A 21527-nucleotide genomic window follows, 5' to 3' on the forward strand; every position below is an offset into this window, starting at 1 on the left:
TTGTATTTGTTAGTTGTACTATTTCATTGTGAATTTAAACGTTGCTAATCTTATTAAACCAAATTTCTCTCAAGTTATCTTATTCGTATTATCTAATTGGTCGATATGCACTGTTGAAAATACATAATATAAATACTAACTTAAATACATGCATATGTTTATCACAACACTACTAAATATTATATACTATATAATTAATATAATTAATATTGACGAGGAAAAATAAAACGGAAATTCCATAAATAGATTAACCGAAAGTTATTGAATTCTTATTTACAAAATTTAGTTCGAAATAAAAAAATCTAACTGCCGTATATTCTCTTTATGTAGCATCTAGCGACTTATTTTGTCCTCCGTTCCCACAACAGTCAGGTCTCCGTAAGCGGAATGGACCCGGATTTTTATCCTGCCAGTGGCTATCAACTCGGCAGATTTCTACCGCTACAACAACAACTCATTTTGTCCTCAGACAAATGTACACTCGAAAAATATTTAACAACAATGTAGACAAAATTAAAAAGTCTGGCGCTTATTTTGAAGCAAAACACGATTTTTTCCTTAAAGTGGTATCGAAAAGTTGGAAAATGGCTATAATCATTATATGTGACCTGGTCTACGGAAAAGGGGGCTTAGGTGTCAAAAATAGTTAATGAGATAACGAGAAATGACGAAACGAGTTGTTCATTTTAACAGCTGTTTCCCAGAAAACTAGTTTTCGCAAGTTACCTCCCTTTTCGTAGACCACGTCACATACATATATGTATACAGATATACTATATTGGTCAAACCTGAAGTTTCGAAGTCATTCATTCAACGAAATCCGCTCTGCGCGCTCACATTTGCGAATAAAAGTTGTTATAATATGCATACTACCACAAAATATAGTAAGACTTTGTTCATAATTTTAAAATTCTTAATTTATTCTGCAAAATGTATGTCGTCCCCTCAAAGTAATTCCCCTTTGGCCCCAATACACTTGTGCCAACGTTTTTTCCAATCCTCGAAACAGTTGTTAAAGTCAATTTCCAGAAGAGCCTTCAATGCGCGTAGTGATTCGCATTAATGTCTTCAGTTGACTTAAAACGGTTTCCCCGGAGCGGTCGTTTGAGTTTGCTGAACAGCCAAAAATCGCACGAAACTAAATCAGGTGAACTTGGTGATTGCGGCACGATATTGGTTGAAAATGCGGCGAAAAACTCACGAAGAATCAATACAGTATGCGACGGTGCATTATCGTGATGCAAAAACCAAGGTTTGTCGGTCCATAATTCCTGCCTCTTTTCACGAATAACTTCGCATAACAATAATATTCGCTGTTAAGAGTTTGGCCGGTCAGAAAGAATTCGGAGTGCACCAGACTTCGATAATACCAGAAAATTTTTAACTTAACCTTGATTTTTGACCTGCTTTGACGTGGTTTTCCGGTTCTGCCCACCTTTGCCACGATTTCGCACGATTGATCGTCTGCTTCCGGGTCGTAAGCTTATTTCCAAGACCATTTAAAAGATCATTTGGGCCTAGGAAAAGTGAAAGCATGATTGGTTCTAAAATCACTGAATTTGTTCGATGATATCATGAGACGTATTATTACTTCATCGCCAGTAGTGGGTTTAGAACAAATCGTGCTCTCACTTTCCTTAGTCCCACAAATGATTTTTCAAAATGGTTTTCACTAATCCTTCCGATATTTCAACGATGCCAGTAAGATCTCTGACTGTTAATCGTCGATTCTCAAGCACCAATTCCTTTATTTTATTAACGTGTCAATCATCAGTGGACGTTGATGCCCGTCCTGGCCGTGGTTCATCGGAAAGAGTGAGATCGTTGGGTTATAATTATTGGGTTGATCACTAAGTAAATTCGCTTAATGAAAAGAGCTGATCTTATTGAATTTTTCGCAGCCAACTTCACACTTTTGGAATAATTTTTGTCTGATGTCCTATAGAAAATGGGAGATCGAAAACCGCAATTTCGGTATGCTTTACAGTTTTACTATCAAATGGGTTAAAATGCAGTTGAAGCGAAGCGAAAATTAGGTGATTTGTACAGAGAAGATATGTTGATCGTTTCCTTCTGACAATTTCCATCTTGAGGATGCATCACGTCCGGGAAGGACTCTTGAAGTCGATGTGGATCAAATAAAGTTGTTGGTCGATACAAAATGTAGAATAACAACTCGAGATTGCTGACAGATTAAATTTGTCCAACACGACTGACTGACTGTGATTTGTTTATCAAACGTCAAAAAAGTGACCCATTTTTAAAGCGCATTATTTCTGGCGACATAAAGTGGGTTGTTTAGAGGAATGTAAAGCGCTAAAAATCATGGTCTAAAAAGGATGAACCAGCTCAAACCACTTCGAAGGCCGATAGTAACCAAAAAGGTTATATTCTATGTTCGGTCGGATTTTGAAGGGATCGTTTAATTTGAGCTCTTGGCGGACAATACCACGATTAATTCTGAAGTGTATTGTGATCAGATGCACAAATTGAGCGATGCCCACAAAGAGAAGAGACCTGTGTTGATCAATAGAAGAGATGTAGTGTTCCACCAGGATAATGCGAAACCTCATACAATTTTGATCACTCCCGAGTGCCTTTTCAACGTGATTGGCATGTGCTAATACACCTACCATATTCTCCAGACTTATCAATTCGGACTATTACTTGTTCCAGTCTCTGCAAAACTTTTTGAGTGACACAATTTTCACTTCAAATCAGGACGTCAAAAACCGGTTGAACCAGTTTTTCGTCTGCAGGGATCAAAAAGTTAATGAGCGTGAAATCAATTTCTTGTCCGAAAGATGGCAAAAGGTATTGGATCAAAATGGCGAATATATAATTTCATAAAATGTTATACACAATAGAAAATCATGTATAAAATTCACTAAAAAAAACAACGAAATTACTTGGTGAACGTATTATTGGAATGTACGTATACACTTTGAATACAAAAGCGCACACATTTTATCTATAACCTTGACTTGGTCTTAATGACGAATCATGGCGACGGCCGAATAAACTTGAAAACCACAAACTTCTGGTAAAAGGGGGTATTTTAGTATAAATGTTTATCGCTCATTGGTGCGTCTTTCTTCTTTTAGGGGTATTATATATGCATTAAACATTCTAATTTTAAATTCGCTAGCAGTGATAAGAGAATCTGTGATAAAATATATTTAGTGTCAAAAATTGCACTTAAAAGTACATTAAACTTTATTTTTATTGTAAGGCACATATGAAAGTGCACACGAATATGTACTATGTACAAATATATGTATATGTATGTATACATATAATCAAATTATTTCTACACTTTTTGAAGGGATTTTGACAGATGAGTAAGAACGAGAACGATGGCTTTTTATTTATAAATTAGCTTAGCATTATCAGAATCATTAACATTTAACATTACTTAAACATTTTTTTGCTACTTTAAAAAGTCTCAAAAAATTAGAAGGGAAATCCCATTACAGTTTGATCTCCAGAGACAATGTCCAGCTAATTTAAGTGCACCAAGTAAGAAAAAGACTATCGGACGCGATTATCGGGTTAGATCCCCAATACTGTCAACCGGAAGAAGAAGCATCTAGCAGAGATGTGAGGGTGATTATTTATGGTATATACCATTTACTAAATACAATAAATAGAAGTTACGCACTTGCTCGCCACTACGCCTTCAATTGCTTAACAGTTTTCAGCAAAAGAAACATCGTATTGAAAAAAAAAGTTCAAATAAATGGGTTTTGGTATAAAAAGATACAAATCTGCAGAACAACTTTTCCTTTCGGGTATTAGTTTAATAAGCAAAAACTCGGGTTTAAATAAAAATATTAATAAATCTTCAGAATATTGCTAAAAAAATTTTTAAAATTTCTATAACCCAAGAATTGTAAAATTGTTTGGAAATATAATGTGTTAAGTCCCTACAGTCAGTTCAACAAAAATGCCGAGCTGGAACCTTTTAAATTGTTGTTACTTGCAATTGTGTTACTCGGACCTGAAAGCTTTCGACCGAAGACAGACTCGTTTTTTATACTCTCGCAACAAAGTTGCTAAGGAGAGTATTATAGTTTTGTTCACATAACGGTTGTTTGTAAGTCCTAAAACTAAAAGAGTCAGATATAGGGTTATATATACCAAACTGATCAGGGTGACGAGTAAAGTTGAAATCCGGATGTCTGTCTGTCCGTCCGTCTGTCCGTTCGTCCGTCCGTGCAAGCTGTAACTTGAGTAAAAATTGAGTTATCATGATGAAACTACACGTATTTCTTGGCTCCATGAGAAAGTTAAGTTCGAAGATGGGCAAAATCGGCCCACTGCACGCCCACAAAATGGCGGAAACCGAAAACCTATAAAGTGTCATAACTAAGCCATAAATAAAGATATTAAAGTGAAATTTGGCAGAAAGGATCGCATTAGAGAGGAGCATATTTGGACGTAATTTTTTTGGAAAAGTGGGCGTGGCCCCGCCCCCTACTAAGTTTTTTGTACATATCTCGGAAACTACTATAGCTATGTCAACCAACCTCTATAGAGTCGTTTTTTACAGGCATTTCCATGTACGGATCATAAATGGAAGAAATCGGATAATAACCACGCCCACCTCCAATACAAAGGTTATGTTGAAAATCACTAAAAGTCCGTTAACCGACTAACAAAAAACGTCAGAAACACTAAATTTTACGGAAGAAATGGCAGAAGGAAGCTACACCCAGGCTTTTTTTAAAAATTGAAAATGGGCGTGGCGTCGCCCACTTATGGACCAAAAACCATATCTCAGGAACTACTTAACCGATTTCAATGAAATTCGGTATATGATATTTTCTTAACACCCTGATGACATGTACGAAATATGGGTGAAATCGGTTCACAACCACGCCTTCTTCCAATATAACGCTATTTTGAATTCCATATGATGCCTTCTCTTTACATTATATACATTAGGAACCAATGATGATAGCGGAATAAAAGTTTACACAAATACGGTATTTGAAAAATATATAAATGACGGATAATGAAATCTTGATTATTACTTTATCATGCGAGAGTATAAAATGTTCGGTGACACCCGAACTTAGCTCTTCCTTACTTGTTTTAAATATGTTTTAAATATATTTTTATAAATGTTCTCGTGATTTTGTAACTATTACGAAGCTTTCAATCATTTGTCAGTTACCGGTTAAACAAGAAGTTAGAAAATGTTTTATTTTAATTGGATCATTGCATAACTGACACTTAACGCCCAGCAAGAAACTTGTAAATTATTTTGAAATGAAATCCTTCTCATATTAAAGAATCACCACAAATTTCTAAATCTATTTAATCCTAGGTCTAGAAAAATGCATCTTAATTGACTAATCACAACAAACGCTCTCACAGGCAATACAATAATAAATATAATATATAAATTCGATTACTAACTGCTAATTCGTTGATTTACATAAATATTAGTAACAACATAATTAGCACAATTTATGAAAAGCCAGATTAGAATCAATTAAATACACATATGTAAATACACACTGTAGGCAAAAATTAGTAAGACTATTTAATTTAAATTTCACGGGAAAACCCAATGGTCGAAATATTTTTTTTTTTTAATTGTTATGACTGCCAGTGACATCTGTGCGAAATGTCACATCAAAGTAATCATTAGTGTTTAGTATACGCTTGTCTTTCTGAAATACAACGAAGAAGTTCGGCCTTCGGTGATAACTGTTTATCGTCAGCAAGTGTTTTTGATTGGTACAAATTATTCAAAGAGGGTCGAGAAGGCGTGGTCGACGAACCACGTTCAGGACCATCAACATCTACTTATGATCAACACATCAATAAAATAAAGAAATTGTTACTTAAGAATCGACGATTAACACTCAGAGATCTTACTGGCATCATTGGAATATCGGAAATATACATAAGTGAAAATCATTTTGAAAGATCATATGGGCCTAAGAAAAATGAAAACACGATTGGTTCCCAATTCTTGGATCTATGCTTGCGATCTGGAAACAGACGATTAATCGGCCGAATATCGTGACAAAGTTGAAACCTAAAAAACTCCGTCAAAGGAGGTCAAAAATCAAGGTTATGATGACAGTTTTCTTCGATTATTAAGGTGTGGTGCACTACGAATTCCTTCCGACCGGCCAAACTGTCAACAAGAAATATCATTTTAATGTATAATGCGTCGTTTGCCCAAAGCTATTTTTAACAAGAGGTCTGACTCGAAATGGACTTTAACAACTGTTTCGAGGATTGGAAAAAACGTAGCCACAAGTGTATTGGGGCCAAGATGGATTACTTTCAAAAAGTCCAGTTTGCTTATATATATACTTTACAGGACTCTTTCACGTTTTCTTCGTGGCAAACTTAAAACCCCGGTTCTGCGTATAAACATACTCATATTCTCTCTCATATTCTAATAAAGATTCCTATTGGGTGTTTTCCGTATTAACAAAATGTGCATTAGTACTTTCGCCGATATTTTTTTTCTCTGAATTATTTAATAAATGCATCACTCAAGGCACAAAAATAATTTCCTTACGCGAACTTCCTGACAGGCGGTAGTGTAATATGTCTATAAGTATGAATGTACATACATTCGAATACTAATATTATTAAATGTTATCAATTTGCGTTTTAGTTATTCAATATTATAATTAAACTGTGTGTCAAGTAATTGTTGTTTTAAACGGTAGCTACTACGAATCTGTGTCATTATGTGTACATATATGTATACAGACATGCTCGGATATAATAAACATATTCAGATTTTAAGGTGTATATGTACTAGATGTCATATAAGGCTTTGTGTCACATTTGGGTACTTAATTGATATATAGGGTAGGACTTTTGACACCGTCATAGCAATAATATTCTACAATTGATATGCGAGCAAGGTTGTAAAATATGGGTCAGTAACCACAAGTTTTGTTGTTTTGGATGAATTTGAGTGTAATTTAGATAACATTAGATTTCAGGTTAATTTTTCTTCGTATTTTAATTGTCGAAACGCAAATAATTTTTACAGTAATTTTGCGCCTATGATGTTAGAGGTTATTTTCTACAAGTTTTTGGGTTGCTAAAATGGAAAATGAAATTAAAAATTCTCTAACACTCAGTAATTTTTGTGTTTTAGTCAAGGGATGTAGGAGTCAAATCAACACCATTTACTAAAATCACAAAATTAGCTGCATAATGGCAAATGTTCGAACTCAAATTCAGGATACTTCAAATATCCCTCAGCACATCGGTCGCAAATTCTTCCTTTATATCTATTGAGCAGTGTAATATTAATTAATCATTAAAAGCTAACATTAATTTCTACAATCTGCTTAACCGTAGGTCAAGAGAAATTCATCTAATTTGACTATGATTGACTGTTGTAAACATTGCCAAACATTCACAATTGCAATGCAATAATAAAATTAATAAACGTTTCCGATTGCAAAATGCTAATCTGTTAAATTGTTTTGCCATCAATCAGAAGTGGAAGTGCCAACACAATTAGCACACTCTGTGACAAGCTAGATTAGATTCAATTAAATATTCGCAATTATATGCATTTAAAAATATATGTAAATAATATCAATTTCGCTTAATCTTTGCGCATTTGGCGCTGATTTGGCGAACAAAAGCACATACGCGCCGTTAATTGCAGCTCAGTCGGTTATTGCCGTTGTCGCACATCATTTCGCCAATGCAAAGTTGTATCTAAGAAATTTTGAAAATGTTAACTGAAATTTTGTTGTGCATTTGCGCTGTGGTTTGCCTATATTTATCTTATCGCTATGCGGTCGGGCGTCCTGAAGGATTTCCGCCGGGTGAGTATGCCCATGTGTATGTGTGCGTGTGTTAATTTGTTTTTCTACCGTTATTTAATTACAATTTTAATTTCGAATTTTTCGTTATATGTTGGAAATTGAATTTGTGTCATGCCGTTGCAGGTCCCCCACGCATACCATTCTTCGGCAGCTATTTATTCATGATGCTGGCGAATGCCAAATATTTGCACAAAGGTGTGTTGAAATTTAGTAAATGGTATAAATCCGACATTGTGGGCTTTCATGTCGGCCCATTTCCAGTGGTGGCGGTGCATAATGTGGAGGGAGTGCGTGAAGTTTTGAATCGAACGGAGTTCGATGGACGTCCTCAAGTGTATTTGGGTGAAATACGTACACCGTGTAAAAAAATTTTGGGTAAGTTTATCGCTGCAAAATACCAAAGAATACCTCTGTTGCAATGACTATGTACTAAAGTAGATTTATAAAGCAAGCGGATGTTTTTACAAGTTCACAACTCGTGCTGAAAAGTGTCAATTCCGAAATTTAGTATGCTGTTATTTAAACAGACTGTAGGGTAACCTTATAAACCCTGTCCCTTTAAAGTCGTGAGAATTTAAGAATGCAACTGTTAATTTAAGGAGAAATTTGGTTGGGTCTAACAAATCTCAAAATCTTTGAATACACAGGTAGGTAGGTAGGTAGGTAGGAGTGTAGCCCTGTTGTCTTTCGGGCTTAATTAGCACTGGCTGTGCCATTTTGACGCACTATTCGTAGACCGTTTATATCTGCTATCACGTTTCACCTTCTCTTTCAAACCATTTTGAGGTTTAGATGAAGCTACTTATGTCCGATATGCTTTTAGTAGAAATTCATACAAGGTTTGGTGTTTTATGGATTCTAAGTGTTCTGTGCCGGATCTGTGATAGAGTTGGGCATTCACAGAGAAAGTGGAAAATTGTTTCCTTGTTCCCTGCCTCGGCAGATGTTGTTGTAGGGCATACACATTTTGGACGCATGTTCTCCAAATGGCCAGTGCTCTGTTATGATAGCTGTACTCTGTAGATACTTTTCCTAGACCTATTTAATAAGTCGTTACTTCTTTTCTTGCCATATGTTGGCCATAATTGTTTAGTTATACTTGTAATACATTTTGTTATTTTTTTCCATCTGTTATTTGCAACTTGTTGAAATGGTCTATTGATCTCTCTTTTGATCGATCATAGCGGGCTTGGTATTAGCTCCGTCTCGAATTCGTTAAGGAAAGCTCCTGCCTTTGCCAACTCGTCTGGTTTTTCGTTGCCGAAAATGTTCCTGTGGCCGGGAACCCAGATCAAGTCTAGGTGGAGCTTGTCTTTTATTGAGCTCAGTGCTTTCTTGCAATTGTGGACTATACACGAACTTGTCGGGGCCAGGAGCGCCGCCTGGCTATCTGCAAATATTGCTGCTTTACATATAGTCTTGTGGTTTCCAATAGAGCTTCGCAGGCCTTTTCTATGCACAGTACTTCCGCTTGGAAGATGCTAGCCGAGTTCGGTAGACGGATATGCAATTCATTGGCTATTTGGTGGATTTAGAAATTTTGTTGGTGACTTCTGGGCCAAAACTTCTCCATTATCTTCAACAGCTGTGTTGAAGTTTGTAGTAATATGTGGAGCAATTAAAACAGGCACTTGACTCACCTACGCATAATTACTGACACACTTTTGCAAAAATCACTCAATAACCGATTCAATGATGATTTAATCCATTTTTTTTTTTTTTTCAAAAATAATATTAGGTCGATCACCAAGTAATTTCGTTTGTCAGCTGATCTTGAATTTTTCGCAGCCAACTTCACAATTAATCGCTTGACTGTTATATTTTTGAACAGTTGATATTATAAGGCTTGTTTGTAAACATATTCCTTAAACTTTTTGGTATAATTTTTGTCAAAGATTGAAAACCGCATTTTCGGCATATTTTAAAGTTTTACTATCAAAAGGTTCAAAAAGCAGGAGAAGATGTGTTGACCGAACGCCAATGCCAAAATTGGAAAATTTCGTTCCGGCAATTTCCATTTTGAAGATGCACTACGTCCTGAAAGGACTTTTGAAGCCGTTGTGGATAAAATAAAGTCGTTGATCGATGTAAAATTGCTTCGTCGCATTAACGACTGTGATTTGCTTATCAAACGTCAAAAAAGTAATCCATTTTTGAAGCGCATTGCTTCTGGTGACGCGAGATGGGTTGTTTACAGGAATGTAAAGTGCTAGCAATCTTGGTCTAAACAGAATGAACCTGCTGAAACTACATCGAAGGTCGATAGTCATCCAAAAAGGTTAAGTTCTCTGTTTGGTGGGTTTCAAAGCCATCGTTTATTTTGAGCTTTTGCCCGACAATACCATGTTTAATTCTGAAGTCTTTTGTGCTCAGATGGGCAAATTAAGTGATACATTCAAAGAGAAGAAGCCAGAGGTGATCAATAGTAAAGGTGAGGTTTCGCATTATCCTCATACAATTTTGATCGCACGCCAAAAGCCTTTGCAACTTGATTGGCATATCTACCACACCCACCATATTCTCCAGCTTTGTCACTTTCGGACTATTACTTGTTCCGGTCTCTGTAAATTTTTTTTGTAAGGGAGAACCTTCAACTCACCTTAATCAGGGTGTCAAGAAAAACTTGGGCCGGTTTTTTTGCCTGCAAGGATCAAAAATGTTATGAGCGTAGCATCAATCTCCTCCCCGAAAGATGACAAAAGGAATCGAATCAAAATGGCGAATATATAATTACATAAATAAGCGGTATTATTTAATGAACAATGAAAAATAAATGATATTACTTAGTGAACAACATAATAGCTTTGAAATGTTGCAGTTTGTAACCGAGGGCTTCAAAAGTATAAATTATTAAATAAAATCGAAAATTCGCACAATCTTCGACTAATTTCGTCGTGGGTAAATATACCGAGTTTTCAATTTGCATACAATTTTTTGGGATTTATGACATTTTGGAAGTATCTCGACTTCTGCGCCATCTTTCGAATTATATCATTTTATTTAATACTACAGTATTTTATCACATTAGTACACAAGACTCAGCTGAGCATAAGTGATTTCCATTTTGTTTCATTTTACAGGCATTTTCTTCCGTGAAGGGCCCGTCTGGAAGGAACAACGTCGCTTCATATTGCGTTATCTACGTGACTACGGCTTCGGTCGCCGTTTCGGCGAATTGGAATCGATCATGCAAGAGGAGATCACCGATCTGTTGGATCTCATACGTAACGGGCCACAGTATCCGCATGAATATGAACTCTCCAAAGTAGGAGGTCATCGCATTTCTATACCAAATATACTTAGTCCATTCGTGGCCAACTCATTTTTTCACATTGTTATGAATGAGCGCGTCCCACGCGCTGAACAAGCGGAATTACTGCAGTTGGTCAAGATGGGTATGCAGTTCCAGCGTCGTGCTGACGATTATGGCAAAATGCTAAGTATAATGCCATGGATACGTCATGTCTTTCCGAAGGCCAGCTCATACGAAGCACTCATGGAATCGAACGTATTTATTTACGGTTATTTTGAAAAAATCGTCGACTATCACATACGCACTTACGATGAGTGTAGTGAACGCAATTTCATTGATTTATATATTAAACAAATGAAGCAGGAACACGCGAATGGGCATACAGATTGCTACTATCGTGAACAGTTCATTTTGAGTTTGGCCGATTTTTCCTTCCCCTCATTCACAGCAGTCGGCGCACAATTGGGCTTCCTCATACAATATTTCCTAATGTATCCGGAAGTGTTGAAGCGCGTACAAGCGGAAATCGATGCGGTGGTGGGTAGTGGACGTTTGCCCACGTTGGAAGATCGCCAAAATTTACACTATACGGAGGCGACTTTGCGCGAGGGTATGCGTATTGAGACTTTGGTGCCATCCGATTTGCCGCACAAAGCTTTGGTGGACACTGAGCTTATGGGCTATAAGATACCAAAGGTAAATATTTACTTGGTGATTTAAATAGTATAGTTGAACTTCATTTTTATTTTAGGATACTATTGTGATACCTGGTCTCTACGCTTTTCACTCGGATCCACGTCTGTGGGGTGACCCGGAGAGCTTTAGGCCAGAACGTTTTTTGGACGATAATGGCAAATTGAGCTTGAAGAAAGATATTACATTGCCGTTTAGTGCGGGTGAGTTGAAATTCTATAATAATAACTATTGAGAGGTTGTCATGACTTTAATTTAGGCAAGCGCCTCTGTGCTGGCGAAACTTTCGCTCGAAATATAATGTTTTTAATGACGACGGCGCTGTGTCAAAATTTCAACTTTGTTTTGGCACCCGGCGACAAATTGCCTGATATGTCAAAAAATTTGAATGGACTTTCTACAACACCTTTGGATTTCTGGGTGCAAGTGGAGGAAAGAAAGTGACGTATGGTTTCTGTTATTCTTACTTACATTTGTAAATATGTTGATTAGTACGAAAAGAAAAGGCTGACTGATAGCATTATGAAAGGTTTTACACATATTCGTAGAGCGTGTTATATATAATAATCATAAATATGCTTATGCTCAAAAATTATAAAATTTATGAAATAAACTTAATATTAGAGGAACTTTGTTCGAATATGTCCATTTACTATTGAATAATTCCTAACTCCAATTGGTCTTACATTAAATTTGGTTGAGGCATTTTGCATAAAATGTAAAATTGTTTGATGTAAGAAGTCTTTTTCAAGTAGGAACTGGGTCCAATGAAGAAGTGATCCCACACAAGTACCTACATTGGCTTGAATCTTGAAAGGATATCGTGTTTTCAACATTTGCGAAACAAAACTTATTTTCTTGTTTGATATAACTTAATAAATTTAAGATACGGACATCCCAATAAGTGTTTAACTTTACCTTGCGATGACGCCAATATCGCAAGTGAAATTTACTAACAAAGGGTAATGCATTTCGAAGTTCCTTACTTAAAACAAAAACACAGAAACTTCAAATTTAATGGGAAATTATCATTCGAAAGAGCATTCTTTGGCATTTATTTTTTGAAGATTATCTCTTTCAAATGATGGTCGCGGCTACGTCTCAGATGGTCCATCCGTTGAGTCCACTTTTCGATGACTCGTTGGAGCATTTCGACTGGTGACTAGCGAATGACGCGCGTGGTGTTTTCCTTCAACTTACTACACTTTAGACTTTACATATTCCCACAGAAAAAAGTCTAACGGGGATATCACATACCTTGGTGGCCACTCGACCGGCCCAAAACGTGAAATCATCTGCTCACCGAAGTGTTCTCTCAATTAATCCATTGATTGTTGCGAGGTGTGGGAAGTGGCGCCGTTTTGTTGAAACCAAATGTCGCCGAGATAACGAGCTTCAATGTCGGCCATCAAATAGTCGGTTATCATGGCGCGATAACGGTCGACATTGACGGTTTGTTCTCACCGGCATCATTTTTGAAGAAATATGGATCATATTCATTGAACCAGTATTAGGCCGGCCTCATAGTTGAACAAAATTTTGCTCGAAAACGTCGGATCTTCATGGAAATTTTCAAGAGTCCATAGAACCCATAGCGAACCGATGTCGCTTGGGAAGGTCGAGCGGCTTAAGTTCTTGTAGAAGCTGTATTTATTATTGTTTCTTATTAAGACCTCGACGTAAAATGCGCCAAGTCGTTCTATACATAAGTCCGAGTTGCTACGAATCGACTGTCCACGGTCTTCGTGTACACTACCCGCCACGGCTGCTATATTTCCTTTACTGCGTGCTGGACGTGGCCTATTCGGTCCAATTTTATCCAATAATGAAGGATGGGTCTCGAACAAAAATAAGATGACAGCTTGACACTACACGCGCGTGATGTGTCAAAAAAGGTTATTAAAAATAGTATCTGTACTTGGATGAGCCGTTATGTATTCGTATTCTTTTAGACGGCTACAGTCGGCCGAACCGGACTCATTGTTGTATTTTGACCGCGTGTAGAAATGAGGAAAGCGTGGGATTGAAAAAATTTAAAATAATTTGTGGACTTCACTTGCCGATTCTGCTGTGAAGATAGTGACCGTTCTTTCGTATAGACCACCGTTTTCTAAGAACGTTCCACTAACTATATTTAGGAAATAACGTTATTTTTGACGTATGATTTTCTATGAGACTTACTTTTTTCGAAGCTGGTCTTTTTGACAGCTGCTTCTTGATTTATACTCAGTTTGGCTTACCGTTTCATAGTGAATAGACTTATTTCGAAATAACATTTGCAAATCGAGTAAATTTATTGTCAAAATAATGCTTCGGTCCTCTGTCTCCAATATTTGGTCGACATTATCGTCTAGCAGAATCGGTTACGCACGAAGTTTACTCTAATGGAAAGCCGCCAGACAATACGCACCGAAGATGCTGTTGCTGCTGTGAAGCACTGCACCGGAGAAGACGCGAATGAATCCATCCGCCATCGCGCGCTAAAGTTGTAGCCCATTCACTTTATGAAAGCATTTGTGGAAGGATTTCGATTTGTGAACTTACAAAATCAAACTAATGCAAGAATTGAAGTCGAACTACAAGCAAGCGCGTCTCACTTACGGTGAATGGGTCCAATACGAGATGGCCACAAATCCCGACCATCACAGGACAGTTTTGATCAACGATGAAGCTCACTTTTGGTTGCTTTGGTACGTTAATAAACAAAATTGTCGCATTTGGAGTGATGATAATCCACAAGCCATTATACAGACGCCGTTACATCTTCAAAAAGTCACAGTTTGGTGTGCTCTACTATAAGTAGAGGGAATCATTGGTCTACCATGCTATATCGCTTCAAAACGCTAAGAGTCGTGATTCATGAGTTCATCGTCCTTGAGAATGTTAATGTATAGGTTGGTTGGTTCCAACTAAAAGTCAAAAGTAGTCGACAATTGGGCCACTCGGCTGGAATTGCCCGAAATTATTTTAAAAAAATGGCAAACCCTTATCTTGAGAACAAAGCTCAATTCTTGGCCGTAACATTAAATGATATGGCTTTTATTTCTACTTGATAACCACATGTCTAAAACAACAACAATCTTCATTTTCACATATCACTCGATATTTTTTTGGCGTAAAGGCCTGCCTATACCAACTACAATTCATTAGTATTTTAAACAGTGTCAATGTACCTGACTTTCTTTTGTGTACCTTTTCCATGACTTATTACAACATACAAAATTTGGCACGTGTTCTTTTTTATTTCATCAACTTAAAAAATGTTTTGCTGCTTGTTAGAAGTCTGGCAGATTATCGCAGGGTCATTAGCAGCAACAATGGCGCTTTCAAAGAAATTATATATGCGAAGAAATGATATATAAAATATTCTTGGCATGCTATTTGAAATATAGTATAGTATACCGTCAGGCATGTGGCAATGCATATACATACATACATTTAATATGCATGCATATGTATATAGCAGATGTACAGAAGTCGATATGTATGTAGGTATGCAATTAAATTCATACAAAAGTGGGTGAATGCGCTGTGTCGCTGCCAATTTCTCGCGTTCGTTAACTCATTTAAATGCTGGCATTGCCAATTATAATGATATTTTAATAGGTGAAAGATTATTATCAAATATAACACCCCTGCAGGAAAATTATGTACTAGCAATATGAACATCCAGAACATAACGGCGAATTATTGAAAATGTTAAAAAAAAATGTATGGGAAAGACTTAAAATTCGTAATTGATCAAGATGTTTAGAAAAAAATAACGGGAATTTTCGAAATAAATAGTTATTCTTTCGTCTACTTTAATGTTTCCACCTTCAAAATAGTTCGCATTCGATATTATCCACTTATGTCAGAACATATTCCAATAGCCTTCTCAAAATTTATGGGATATAAGAGATTATCCAAGTAGAGGTACTTTTTTCAATAGCTTTTTTTTGACGGTAGAGTTGATTCGACGCTGTTCGCAGCAACTCGGATTGACGTACGGAACGTCTTCGCGCATTTTACGGCGAGATCTTAAATTGAAAACGTACAAAATACAGCTTGTGCAAGGAGTGAAGCCGCTCGATCTCCCCAAGCGACATCGATTCGCTCTATGGGCTTTATGGACAGCGATTATGGCCATTTCTGGCTCAAAAGGTTTGTAAACGAGTAAAATCGTCGCATTTGTGACGAAGAAAAAACTAAAGATATTCAAGAGCTACCATTTTCTCCAGAAAAAGCAACGGTTTGGTGTGGTTTGTGGGTTGGTGGAATCATTGGCCCTTATTTCTTCAAAAATGATGCCGGTGAGAACGTAACCGTCAATGGTGACCGTTATCGAGCCTTGATAACCGACCATTTGATGCCAGAAATTGAAGCTCGTGATCTCGGCGGCATTTGGTTTCACAAGACAGCGTTACTTCCCACACATCACATCAATCAAAGAATTTGTCGAAAGAACAGCAGATAATTTAGCCGCAATCAATATTTGAAAGAGATTATCTTCAAAAAATAGATGCCAAAGTATGTTCTTTCGAATGAGAATAAACATTTCCCAATAAATTTGAAGCTTCTGTGTTCTTTCTTTTAAAAAGTAAGGAACCTCGAAATGGATCACCCTTTATAAATAAACAAGTAAAAGGTTATCTACCTTGTTTTCTTAAAATTTATGAAAAAAAAAATAATAATTTGATACTTGAAATGAAGTCCTTCCGCTCTTTATAGTAGTGAAATATATGTATATTCCATATATTATAGTACAATGCATACAAGTTTAAATTAAATTCACATAATTTACTCTGTGAAAATAAGCACATACATACATACTAATATATACTAATTACGTACTTAAGTGTGAATGACCAGAGAGATCATACTTCTTAAAGAAGCTTAAGGCGTTATCACTTTCGCGCGTGGCTATAAATGCAGCTACAGGTATCTATAACCTCATAATGGCAAAATCGAAATGAAAGCAAATGAAAGCTATGCTTGTGGCTTACAATAAAACGCAACTGAATTTTAGAATAGAGTTGAGCTTATTCATGAAGATAACACTGATGGTGAAGATAAGAATGAATGATAGTTCAAATAATTCGTCAATTTACGTAAATAAATAGAAAAAAAGAAAAAAGGATGCTTAACCACCCACACGCCGTTGAAATTAAAGAAAAATGTCTTTAAAAATAAATTTTTTTTAATTTTTTTTTTGGAAGAACCAATTTTGACGCCGTACAACATTAATACATGTAAGCTTGACCGAAAATTTAAATTAAATTTAAATACTTTATTTTAAAAGATTTAATGCAGAGTTCGTACATCACAAAAGTAAAAAAAAACATTGCACCGAAGCTAAATACCCTTCACAGGTGCATTTCTGTTAGTAACTATGTGTTCAGTTTGTATGACTGCTATATGCTATAGTCAACCGATCTGAACATTTTCTTTGGAGATTTCATTGTTGCTTTAGAAAATAATATATACCAAATTTCGTGAATATATCTTGTCAAATATTGAAAGGTCTCCATACAAGAACTTGATTCCGATCGTTCAGTTTGTATGGCCGCTATATGCTATAGTCAACCGATCTGATCAATTTCTTCGAAGATTACATTGTTGCTTTAGAAAATAATATATACCAAATTTCGTGAATATATCTTGTCAAATGTGAAAGTTGTCCATACAAGAACTTGATTCCGATCGTTCAGTTTGTATGGCAGCTATATGCTATAGTCAACCGATCTGATCAATTTCTTCGGAGATTACATTGTTGCTTTAGGAAATAATATATACCAAATTTCGTGAATATATCTTGTCAAATGTGAAAGTTTTCTATACAAGCATTTGATTCCGATCGTTCAGTTTGTATGGCAGCTATATGTTATAGTGGTCAGATATCGGCCGTTCCGACAAATGAGCAGCTTCTTGAAGAGAAAATGACGTTTGCAAAATTTCAAAACGATATCTTAAAAACTGAGGGACTAGTTCGTATATATATAGACAGACAGACGGACGGACAGACAGACGGACATGGCTAAATCGACTCAGCTCGACATACTGATCATTTATATACATATATACTTTATAGGGTCTCCGACGATTCCTTCTGTGTGTTACAAACTTCGTGACAAACTTAATATACACTGTTCAGGGTATAACAAATGCTAAATGAGTTTCTCGCCTTTCTTGGCTGAATAATTGCCAAGAGGACAACACGTGTCATTTCAAGACAAGCAATAAATGCAGAGGAAACATATTTATGTTATTTATATACAGTCATATATTGTATAGAGGCCTATCGGTTCATGGAATATATGGAAGTGAACTCTGCAGAAAAGAGCAGGATTGCGTCACGATCAGATTATTGTGCGCAGTCCGACTGCACTGGAAGCGCTGGCGCACAAAAACAAAGTGTCAACAAGTAGAGCAATTCAGTTGATCTTCATCATTCATTGCTTTGATTCGACGTGTTAATGTCATACAAATCGCGAAGTAACATTTAGGAAATGTTAACGGAAATACTTTTATGCATTTGTACTGTGTTCTCTCTTTACTTATCCTATCGCTATGCTGTTGGCCGTCCCGAAGGATTTCCGCCGGGTTAGTTTTTTCTTAAATTTAATTTACTTTTTGGAAATGAATGTGAAGTTTTTTTGTGCTGATGCCACCCTTTAAGGTCCGCCGCGCATACCGCTCTTTGGCAGTTATTTATTCATGATGCTGGCTAATAAGAAATACTTGCATAAAGGTGTTTTGAAGTTCACCAAGTGGTACAAGTCTGATATCGTGGGTTTTCATGTCGGCAGCTTTCCTGTTGTGGCCGTGCATAATTACGAGGGCGTCAGGGAAGTTTTGAATAGGAGAGAATTTGATGGACGTCCAGAAATATTTTTAGCAGCGATGCGTGCACCGAAGGATGAATTGTTGGGTGAGTAGGGAACGAATTATGCAAATAAATATTGGTATCGCCAAAGATAATAAAAAAATGTTTAATATTTAATAATTTTTTCATATAACAATATAAGAAAATGAAACCTTTGAAAAAATTAATTACAACTTTCATGAATGTCATTGAAAACGACAGTTATGCAGTTTTTATTTTGACAAGGAAAGTGTGACACTATTTAACATTGTGAAATTGAATTTAAATTTGTGAAATATTTGTTATTTTTTAGTTACTTTTTCAATGTTTTTTGTATTATTACTAAACATTTTATTGCAAAATTCTTGTTAATTTTCTATATATTTCATCTACATATATTATTAATATAAATACTTTCTGTATTATTATTAAATATTTTTTTACTACAAAATTTTATATTTTTGTTACTTTATCTATATTTTTCATCTATGTATTATATATTATTAAACTTTTATAACAATATTTTATATTTTTAGCAAATTTTTATTATATTCACTTTTTTCAAATTTTAAATTTAACTTTTATGACAATTTTTTTGCTATTTTTCCAATAATATTTTTAAATTTTTTAAGTATAACATTTTTTTATTTTTAACAAATTTATTTATTTATAACTTTTTTTTTAATTTACAGTTTCTTTGCATGATTATAGATCAAATTTTGCTTATTTAATATTTTTTATTGCAAATATTTTTTTACGATTAAAATATTTTTATATTATTCGCCAAAATGTTTGTAATATTTATTTTAAAATTGCAATAAATTTGATCAGGTGCCTTATATATAGCCTTACTGTCGTTAACTATACAAATTTCAACTATACATGAGTCTAAAGTGCATCTCTGCTAAAAATAATGTCAATGGAATGATTGATGGTGACATACGAAAAGATAGGGAGCAGGAATAAACACAACAGAAATTAAACTTTTTAAATTAAATATAAATACACATACATATATATGTATGTAGATGTACATATGTTACATATGTATACATAGCCATATATATTTTAAAATATGTATGTTTACATTCACATACGTCGCTAATCACTACAAACCAATTTTAAAATACTTCTATTATTTACATTTAAATATATAAGTATTCAAATGTTTGTATTTTTTGCATATATGTATGTACATGTAGGTGTATATAATATTTCCATACGCAAATTAGTAGATTTGTGGTGCTTAAATTGCAACATACGGACGGACTTCTTTTACGGACCGCATAAATAACCGATAATAAATAGGTAATTAACTCGAATTATGCAATCAGTAGAGAAACAAAGGAAATATTTCAGCATATTATTTATGGCAGTAGCTAGTAGATTAGTAATAGGTCAATACACTTACATAATTTTATATTCCTTTTTTTTGTAGGCATCTTCTTCCGTGATGGTCCAGTATGGAAAGAACAGCGCCGTTTCATTTTACGCTATCTTCGTGATTTCGGTTTTGGTCGACGCTACGCTGAACTTGAATCAGTCATTCAAGAGGAGATAACTGATCTTTTAGATCTTATTCGAAATGGTCCACGTTATACACATGAACGAGAAATATCAAAGCCCGGCGGCTATAGAGTTTGTGTGCCAAATCTATTTAGCCCGTTTACATACAACTCTTTCTTTCACATCATGATGAATGAGCGACGGCCACGTTCAGAGCAGGGCGAGGTATTGCATTTGATTAAAATGGGTATGCAATTTCAGCGCAACGGTGATGATTATGGAAAAATGCTATCTGTAATACCATGGATTCGCTATGTATTTCCCAAATGGAGTGCCTATGATGTTTTGACGGAGGCGAATACATTTCTTTATGAGTATTTCGAAAAAATTGTAGATGAACATATTGCCACATATGATGAGTGTAGTGAGCGAAATTTTCTCGATTTATATATTAAACAAATGAAGCTCGAGCATGCGGAGCAGCAAGTGGATGTTTATTATCGCACTCAATTCATAATGGGTTTGATAGATTTTGCTTTCCCTGCGTTTACAGCGCTTGGCGTACAAATGACATTTTTGCTACAACACCTTCTTCTTCAACCGGAAGTGATGAAACGTATACAAACGGAAATAGATGAGGTTGTAGGTAGAGGGCGTTTGCCCACACTTGAGGATAGAAAGAATTTACACTTTACAGAAGCTGCTGTTCGTGAGGGCTTGAGAATTGAGACGTTAGTGCCATCAGATGTACCACACAAAGCATTGGTGGACACGGAGCTAATGGGCTACAAGATACCAAAGGTATTTGAAGCATTTTACATTCTATTTCAATAAATTATTTAGTGAATTTCTTACATAAACTTTATTTAGGATACCATTGTTGTACCTAGCTTGTATGCTTTCCATGCTGATGAACGCACCTGGGGTGATCCACAAACATTTAGACCGGATCGCTTTCTGGATGAAAACGGAAAGCTCTCGCTGAAGAAGGATGTGTCACTTCCTTTCGGCGCTGGTAAGGATCGGCAATTGTTGCTTTTACATTTAATTTTTATAAATGTAACTATTTCACTCTTTTATAGGAAAACGTCTTTGCGCGGGAGAAACATTTGCACGAAATATGCTATTTCTTTTGACTGCATCACTTTGTCAAAATTTCAATTTTACTTTAGGTCCGGAGGACTCGTTGCCAGATTTATCGAAAAATTTTAACGGTTTAATTACAACTCCCTATGATTTCTGGTTGCAATTAGAAGAAAGAAACTGATTTTTAATTTTCTTTTCTATGAATATTTTTGTGTTTATGTAAAATGATGAAAGTAATAATAATAAACGAAAATACATAAATACAACGGAAAATTGTTTAGCAGACTTTAATAAAAAGCTTCCGGTGTGTCAATACCCA

The 21527-nt window shown here is 35.6% G+C and overlaps 2 protein-coding genes across 6 annotated transcripts; both read left to right on the top strand.

Annotated features, from left to right (window-relative positions):
* Positions 1 to 7628: 7628 nt before the first annotated feature.
* On the top strand, positions 7629 to 12401 carry LOC126756743 (probable cytochrome P450 304a1). The gene is made up of 5 exons (XM_050470020.1): positions 7629 to 7826; positions 7950 to 8201; positions 10907 to 11775; positions 11831 to 11975; positions 12032 to 12401. Exons 1-5 carry the CDS (start codon positions 7733 to 7735, stop codon positions 12214 to 12216), a joined length of 1545 nt encoding a protein of 514 aa, XP_050325977.1. The 5' UTR covers positions 7629 to 7732; the 3' UTR covers positions 12217 to 12401.
* Positions 12402 to 13639: 1238 nt separating this feature from the next.
* Positions 13640 to 21481, top strand: LOC126756750 (probable cytochrome P450 304a1). Of its 5 annotated transcripts, none has more exons than XM_050470040.1 (7): positions 13640 to 14462; positions 14524 to 15915; positions 17843 to 18354; positions 18431 to 18682; positions 20055 to 20923; positions 20993 to 21137; positions 21205 to 21481. In XM_050470040.1, exons 3-7 carry the CDS (start codon positions 18261 to 18263, stop codon positions 21387 to 21389), a joined length of 1545 nt encoding a protein of 514 aa, XP_050325997.1. In that variant the 5' UTR covers positions 13640 to 14462; positions 14524 to 15915; positions 17843 to 18260; the 3' UTR covers positions 21390 to 21481. The 5 variants fall into 5 exon arrangements, with proteins under 5 accessions (XP_050325997.1, XP_050326014.1, XP_050325988.1 ...); XM_050470057.1 differs by having other exon boundaries at positions 15721 to 15915; XM_050470031.1 differs by having other exon boundaries at positions 13640 to 15915.
* The last annotated feature ends 46 nt before the right edge of the window (positions 21482 to 21527 follow it).

This window comes from Bactrocera neohumeralis, chromosome 2 (genome assembly GCF_024586455.1).
Source record: "Bactrocera neohumeralis isolate Rockhampton chromosome 2, APGP_CSIRO_Bneo_wtdbg2-racon-allhic-juicebox.fasta_v2, whole genome shotgun sequence".
NCBI classification, from domain to species: domain Eukaryota; kingdom Metazoa; phylum Arthropoda; class Insecta; order Diptera; family Tephritidae; genus Bactrocera; species Bactrocera neohumeralis.

What these genes read in the sequence shown, in the direction of transcription:
- LOC126756743 (XM_050470020.1), top strand. Translation starts at nt 7,733, where the DNA reads ATGTTAACTGAAATTTTGTTGTGCATTTGCGCTGTGGTTTGCCTATAT. An exon ending in TCCTGAAGGATTTCCGCCGG is followed by an intron (nt 7,827 to 7,949) that starts GTGAGTATGCCC and finishes ATGCCGTTGCAG; the next exon opens with GTCCCCCACGCATACCATTC. An exon ending in ACCGTGTAAAAAAATTTTGG is followed by an intron (nt 8,202 to 10,906) that starts GTAAGTTTATCG and finishes TTCATTTTACAG; the next exon opens with GCATTTTCTTCCGTGAAGGG.
- LOC126756750 (XM_050470031.1), top strand. Translation starts at nt 18,261, where the DNA reads ATGTTAACGGAAATACTTTTATGCATTTGTACTGTGTTCTCTCTTTAC. An exon ending in ACCGAAGGATGAATTGTTGG is followed by an intron (nt 18,683 to 20,054) that starts GTGAGTAGGGAA and finishes TTTTTTTTGTAG; the next exon opens with GCATCTTCTTCCGTGATGGT. An exon ending in TGGGCTACAAGATACCAAAG is followed by an intron (nt 20,924 to 20,992) that starts GTATTTGAAGCA and finishes AACTTTATTTAG; the next exon opens with GATACCATTGTTGTACCTAG.